General features: G+C 42.9%; 1 protein-coding gene across 1 annotated transcript; it reads left to right on the top strand.

The window, feature by feature from the left end:
* The first annotated feature begins 1,303 nt into the window (after positions 1-1,303).
* Positions 1,304-3,600, top strand: FGFBP3 (fibroblast growth factor binding protein 3). The gene is made up of 2 exons (XM_064488617.1): positions 1,304-1,415; positions 1,773-3,600. The coding sequence occupies exon 2, from the start codon at positions 1,862-1,864 to the stop codon at positions 2,639-2,641; it is 780 nt and encodes a 259-aa protein (XP_064344687.1). The 5' UTR covers positions 1,304-1,415; positions 1,773-1,861; the 3' UTR covers positions 2,642-3,600.
* The last annotated feature ends 3,813 nt before the right edge of the window (positions 3,601-7,413 follow it).

The raw sequence follows: 7,413 nt of genomic DNA, 5'->3' as shown, positions 1-7,413 counted from the left end.
TGCCAGAGCATCAGATAGAAGCCTGTAAATACTCTGTGCTTTGCTCATGTAAATATGGTTTTCTGGGAAAGAGAATGTTTCCATCTGTGAAATGTATTAATCAGCTACTTTGTTTATGAAATGTATGTTAATATTTCTTAACTTCATCAGTACTAGTTGTTTTTCAGTATAAACTGAATTGGTGTAATTAAGATATAACTAACTTTGAAAGTGACAGTAGTGAAATACAAAGCTGAAAGGTAAAAGATCATTGATCACTGACAGTCAGGTGCCTTGTGGCTTTACCACTAAATGATGTGTGACATTGAGTAAGTCCTTTAATCTCTTTGATTTCACCAAAGTGGTGGCAATGTCCTTTCATAGGTCAATATATGCTACTGTCTATTCACTATGTGCTAAAACATATTTAAATACATTTTAATTCTAAAATATTTTGGTTTTTGTAGTAGTAATCAAATTATAACTGTTAGAATACAATACCAATAGGAGCTCAGTAATAGAAAATACTGTCCACAGGAAGACATTAGGAAATGTAAAGAGATTTCTTGACATCCCAGAGAAGTATTGTAGGAAAGTACTTGTATAAAACAATTATAGTCAGAGGTATAAACTCTTGAAATAAAAAAGTCACATTTATTACTGAGAACATTTTCTAAAAGATAATGGGATATCCTGAAGTGTAAAAAATAGCTTTGCTTAAATATAAAATTTTCAAAATTCAAGAACACATTAATTTGAATTGGTAATAGTGCCCTGCACTATAATCAAAATAAATTTTTAAAAATTTCAAATTTTTGTAAGAAGTTTACAATGGATTTATAATACCTAAAAATAATCAAAAGACCAAATGCTCACCCCTGGGCAGTATAATGTATCAATAAACTAGGATATTTTTTATTATTAGTAACAGTTATTAGGATTAAGTTATAAGGATGAGAAAGTCTATCGGAAATGATGGGTGAAAATACAGAACTCAGAATGATATGGCGTATAAACAGTGCCTGGTTTAGAATATTGGCAGTTGCTTTGTTTCATTTCATTTTGTTTAACTCTTAAAACTTACATCTCTCTGTTTAACTTTTATTTTCAGATGATTAAATATATAAAAGGAAAGAAAAGAATGGTTTGTTAAAATTCCCGTGATTATTTTAAACACAGGAAGCATTGCCAAGTCTATCATACGTGTGTGTGTGTGTGTGTGTGTGTGTGTGTGTGTGTGTGTGTGTGTGTGTGTGTGTGAGTGATGGTGGTGGGAAATCTCCCAGTGAGAGAGAAGTCTGGGAGGGGCATAGTGGGGGAGGCCCCTTCGGTCCCATTGATAACACATTCATTCACTGGGAGCCGACTAAAACAGACTAATCCTTCCTGCAGTCATTTCCTCTACCTTAAGGCTCCACCACCTCTCCTAGAACTCGGTAAGTTCAAAGTGCAGTAAAGGTGCATTTTTCCAAAGAAAAACCTGAAATGATTGTGTAGATAATTTACTGGAGGGTAGAGAAGGGAGGGGTGGAGGTGCTAATTATCAGGCATCTCTTTGCTATCGTATTTGCACGTGGGAGAAAATCTCAATACCCAAATAGTTTCAAAAAGATTATTTAGACAGTAATTGGCTTTTTCCCAGGAAAACTTTTCAGAGGGGCCCCTCGCAGGCTGCTGCTGCCCACTGGAAACTAGCACCCAGAAAGTCAAGGGAGGGGGATTGGCAGGTGCATGCGCCTGGACCAAGGGCTGCGCCCGGCTCAGTCAGTAGCCGTCTTTGCCTCTGTCCCCAGGTTCAAGGGATGCTGCTCTCCTGGCCCTGCCACCACTGAAGCATCCAGGGGTCCCTGGGGAGCCGACCTGAGAGCAGACACCGAGAGCCATGAGTCCTCTAAGGCTGCGAGCGTCGATCTCGCTGCTGCCGCCGCTGCTGCTGCTGGGTGGCTGCCTCCTCGCGGCCGCCCGTAGGAACAAGGGGGCGGCTAGCAGCGCGGCCGAGTCGGCCCCGGGCCCCGCGGGCGGCTCCTCGGGCCGCTTCATCAGCCCCGAGCGGCACGCGTGCAGCTGGCAGCTCCTGCCGGCCGCCCCAGGGCCCGCACTGGGCAGCGAGCTGGCGTTGCGCTGCCAAGGCCCGGACGGGGCGCGCCACCAGTGCGCCTACCGCGGGGAGCCCGGGCGCTGCACCGCCTACGCCGCCCGCCGCGCGCACTTCTGGAAGCAGGTGCTGGGGGTGCTGCGCAGGAAGCGGCGGCCCTGCCACGACCCCGCGCCGCTCAGGGCCCGCCTGTGCGCCGGCAGGAAAGGCCACGGCGCCGAGCTGCGCCTGCTGCCCCACGCGTCACCACGCACGGGCCCCACAGCGGCGGCGGGCTTCCCCCGGGATCCCAAGCTCCGGGCCCGGAGCCGGGGTCGGCCCCGGGAGCCCGCGCCCGGCCCGGCCGCAGGGGCCCCGCCTCCCCCGAGCTCACCGCCCAAAGAGAAGCCCTCTGAGAAGACCAAAGGGAGCAAGAGGAAGGCGGCCTCGGACCCGGACGCGGAGCCACCCCTGGGGACCAGATCCGATCCCGACGGGCTTGACGAGAACGCGAAGCTCACGGAGACCTACTGTGCTGAGAAGTGGCACTCCCTCTGCAATTTCTTTGTCAATTTCTGGAATGGCTGAGGCTGCGGGCCTGGGGCCGGGGGGCGGGTGTAGGAATTGGGAGACGAAGGAGGGGTCATGTGCGCAGCCGGGGAGGGGAAGCTGAAGGCATCCTAGGCCTCGAGATACCGAGTAGCCGGTGGGGATGATTCCAGGTTGTAGAATGGGGCTAGGATGGGGGTGGGGCTTGGGATGAGCGTGTCAAAGGCTTGGAGAGTCTTTGAGACACCGGAGAAGTTAAAAAAAAATTGAGTCTGGACCTTGATTAAGAGCAGAAGAAATAGTGGAAACAGAAGTAGGCGTACCTGAAATGTGCAAAAACTATAGACTGGGTGGAGAGATGCATACAGAGAGGCTGAAAAAACAAGGGTCAAAAGTGGCTAAAGTGATGTGAGTCTCCTGTGAAAAGCAGGATACAGTATACACTGTTTAACACACTTATATTAAAATGTAATCACCAGCAATGGATAACCTGAGCCAGGTTGAGTGTTCAGTGTCTTCTCACCTTATCAGCTGACAAGATTACCAACCTTTTTCCTCTTTCGAAAATTACTATTAACTTGGGTGCTGTTTGGTATTATAGGTATCTAAAGGGAGAGAAGCCATTCGGAGGTCAAAACTGGGTCCAGTGAAAAGACTTTCAGGATGACTGCTTTTGAATTCTTTTAGAAGTACTGCTTTTAAATGGAGTAATGCCTCATGTTCTGAAACTTTCCCATTAACCTTCTAAATTCAGAAGTGAATTATAGAAGTTGAGTACTCCAGTAGGTTTTAAAAAACAATTCTGTTTATACTTGATCATATTTTAAAAAACAGGAAAAAATGTAGGTATATACCTCAGAGTCATCTGGACCGTTATGGAAGTCATATCTCTGTTTCATGTAATTAACTGTTAACATACTTCATTTTAAATAAGATGTAATGATAGACATTGCACGTGTTAGGTGCTCAATAAAAACTGTATGGCTTGATTTAAAGAACTGGCAGGACAATGGAAATTCTGGCTGCATTTGATCTAGTTCTGAGTATACCTGGAGTAAGTTCTTAAACACATCTTGAATGTGCGGGGAAAGACAAGAAGTAAGAAGTCTGCATGAGGGAAAAGTCACAAACTGGCAAACCCTGGGCCCTACCATTACTATGTCTGGCCTCTGTGTGTTTGTCTTTCATTTCCCCTCTCTCTCTCCCTCACTCCCCACTGGGACTGTTGCCAGCATTTAAAAATTAGACAATTTCTTATAAAAAGCCAGATTTCTGAATTCTCTTGTAAAATTAGATCTAACAACATTAGACACACCTTTCCACGTGGCAACAATTGGCTCACCCTGAACATTGGCTGCCCTCTTTAGTACGTTTTCTTGAATTTTCCACCACCCCTGCACATCTTATCAACCGACTTTATTCATTTATATTACAGACCTAAACCCATGAGACACTTAAGCCCCAGATGTAAGTTTTTTTTAACCTTTTTTTTTTTTTAACTGACCTTCTGTTCTCATTTCCTTTAAAATAGTGGTAGTTGCAACCATTTTACAGATACCAAACATCTCCTAAACTTTTTCCTCTTTGACCAGCCTCTAAGAAAGTAGACACTATCTTTTACCTATTCTCTACATTCTTCACACAATTGGCAAAACATTCAGATTGCCCATGATTTAGACTAGGTTTATGAGGTCACATTCTGAGTACCATTGACCATTACATAAAATTCATCTTGGCCAAGGAAAGGAAGCTCAGAGTAGCTGGAGACCACTCCCTAAAGTTAGGGAACGATACACACTTCCTCTAAAAAGGTCGGCAAAATTTGGATGTCACCAGAAAAAGGTATTAAAAATGAAACAACACTGTCTAGAGCCACGGCTAGAATCATAATTTTACCTCTTCATACAAAACTGCCAGTTCCTTCCTGTGTGCCCTTGAGTAGTCTGATGAGCTAGAGGGAAAAGCCACACTCTGTAGGCCCAAGTATAGAGTGTAGGTTGCTACTGTCTCTGCTCCTCTACACTTTAAGAACTATACCAAGACACTATCTCCGAACAGAATAGGGACTGGTAGGGGCCAGCTGCTTGCAGTGGAAGGGAAATGGACAGATCCTACCATCAGCTTCTAGAGTGACTTCGGCTAAGTCCCAGTGTCTCTGATCTGCACATTCAGGGAGTTGGGCTAAGTTAAATCTGAGGTCCCTGAGACACACTAGTGGCACTCTAGAATCCTGTACGTAGTTTCGCACAGAGATGATAACATGTGAACCTCAAATACTATGTGTAGAGTACTGCACATTATAACCCAAGAAAGATCATGGAGTTAGAAAAGATCTAGAGAATGATAACCAGAATGGCCAAGGAAATAGAGAAGGCCTCCATATCTGGAGCATCTAGAAAGATTTAGGTTAGGTTAGAAGAACAGATCTGCAGTTGGGAGAAGACAGCATCAAAATCTTTAAAATAACGAGGAGGGTGGACCTGGGGAACATAGATGTTTTCCCCTGCAGGTGCCATTAGAAATGAAGTGAAAGTTACCAGGGCACAGCCAGGTTTACTATCAGACCTGGGATCTGCAGGGACATCAGAAATGGCAAGATATCTGCAGCTCTGTCTATGGGAGGCAGAGAATTTATTTAAAGCATTGGAGCATCTTGTTCTGGTTATATTTCCCAATTTATTTAGTTTAGAGCTAAAGACCATAGAAAATGAACTCTATAGCCAATTTGCTTTTCTGCACTCATCTCAACTAGGCAAAATCTTTTCAACCCCCAAGTCTGTATTTTTTTTTGGTTTGCCCAACACACTGCCAACATATTAATCCTCCTAAAACAACATTTTCATGCAATGACTCAGTTTACAATTTTAGAGACTGGATCAGTAGAGTGTCACAGGAAGTTCTAATGGAGCCTGAGGCAAAAGCAAAATCAGTAATACTGATCCTGTCTTTATTGTGACTTGCTTCTAACCTCAACAGGCTGCAAAAAAGGCAGTGAACTGTCACTTTCATAATTACATCACATAATATCATGACTTCCATCCTGCTCACAGGCTCCATTGACTCTCCTCCCCTTTGCTGAATTTGGAGTCAACCACCATCTGGAGAAGCACACTTGGCGAGGAACTGAAGGCAGACTCTACCTGATAGCCAGCAGGGAGCTGAGGCCCTCAGTCTGACATCCCCGCAGATCTGAACCCAGTTAACAACTGTGAATTTGGAAGCAGAGCCTCCCCCAGCTGAGCTTCAGATGAGACTCCAGCCCTGGCTGATACTTTGTTTGCAGCCTTGTGAGAGATCCTGAAGCAGAGGATCCAGCCAAGCTGTGCCTGACCCATGGGGCGTGAGATGATGAATGTGTGTTGTTTAAGCTGCTCAGTTTGTGGCAATTTGTTATGCAGTGATCATTGACTATTATAAATATACATGAATAACTTTGACATTATTTTATGGTGCACATATGCAAGTATTTATTTTATTTTTTATTTTTATTTTCAAATTGTAGACTCTTTTACCTTTTGTGTGAGTGTGTGTGTGTGTGTGTGTGTGTGGAGGGGGGTGGCAGGAGGTAATCTGGTTTATTTATTTGTTTAATGAAAGTATTGGGGATTGAATACCTCATATATGCTAGGCACACACTCTACCACTGAGCTATACCCTCCCACCGCCAAGATAAATTCTTATACATAAAATTTAAGTTAAAAGATACATGCACTTAGGACTTTGAAAGGTATTGATAAATTGCCCTCCATAACATTGTTTTAGCTTCGATAAAGACATTTTCATCTTAATTAAAATTTTCTAAAATATAGATGCCTGAAAAGTAAAATGTGAACATCCTTCTCCTTTTCATAGAAGTAACTGATTTGATAGGAACCATCAGGGTTTTTTCCTCTGTGGATGTGAGTCAGGCCACATCTCAATGGTTTATAGTTGAGGTTCTTAACCTAGGGTGAATATAAGGTTTCAGATCTTGTTCTATACAAGATATGTATATGTTCTATACATATATTTACAAATACATTGATTTTTTTCTTTCTTACCTAAATGGAATCCTGCTATACTAATTATTCTACAGTTTGCTTTTCATATAATATATTTTGGAATTCTTTCTAAATTAGCACATGTGAATATACATGTCCCTTATGCCTTTTCTTTGGTACATAGTACATACATGGTACAAAGCATGAACAGAAAATAGGTATTGTTTTATTTAACCACTTCCCTCTTGATAGACAGAAACTAAATCTCTTTAGCTATATAGGAAATGAATACAAAATTGAAATCATCTGAGTACTTCCACAAAGTTTTATTCTATGCTTCTACTGTTTAAAACAGTAATTGTATTAGTTTGCTAGCACTGCTGTGACAAAGTACCACAAACTGGGTGGCTTAAACAACAGAAATTTATTGTTTTATAATTCTGCAGTCTAGAAGTCCAAGCTTAAAGTACTGGTAGGGTTGGTTCTCTCTGAAGGCTGTGAGACACAATCTGTCCATCTTTCTCTCTTCCAGCTGCTCATGATTTGCTGGCAATATTTAGCATTCCTTGGCTTTTAGATCCCTGTTCTCTTCTTCACATGGCATTCTTCCTGTGTGCATGTGTCTGTCTCCAAATTTCGCCTTTTTGTAAGGATAGTATTCCCTATAAAAGTACACCAAATAAGAGGCCCACCCCACTCCAGTATGATCTCATCTTAACTGATTACATCAGCTATGACTCTATTTCCAAATAAGGTCACATTCTGAGGTACGGGGGGTTAGGGCTTTAATCAAATTCAGGGGGGACACCATTCAACCCATAGTAATAATAA

This window comes from Camelus dromedarius, chromosome 8 (assembly GCF_036321535.1).
Source record: "Camelus dromedarius isolate mCamDro1 chromosome 8, mCamDro1.pat, whole genome shotgun sequence".
Lineage (NCBI taxonomy): Eukaryota > Metazoa > Chordata > Mammalia > Artiodactyla > Camelidae > Camelus > Camelus dromedarius.
This window is presented reverse-complemented; position numbering and strand designations above follow the sequence as displayed.

Bases quoted from the DNA above. Each gene is read 5' to 3' on its own strand.
- FGFBP3 (XM_064488617.1), top strand. From the start codon at position 1,862: ATGAGTCCTCTAAGGCTGCGAGCGTCGATCTCGCTGCTGCCGCCGCTG.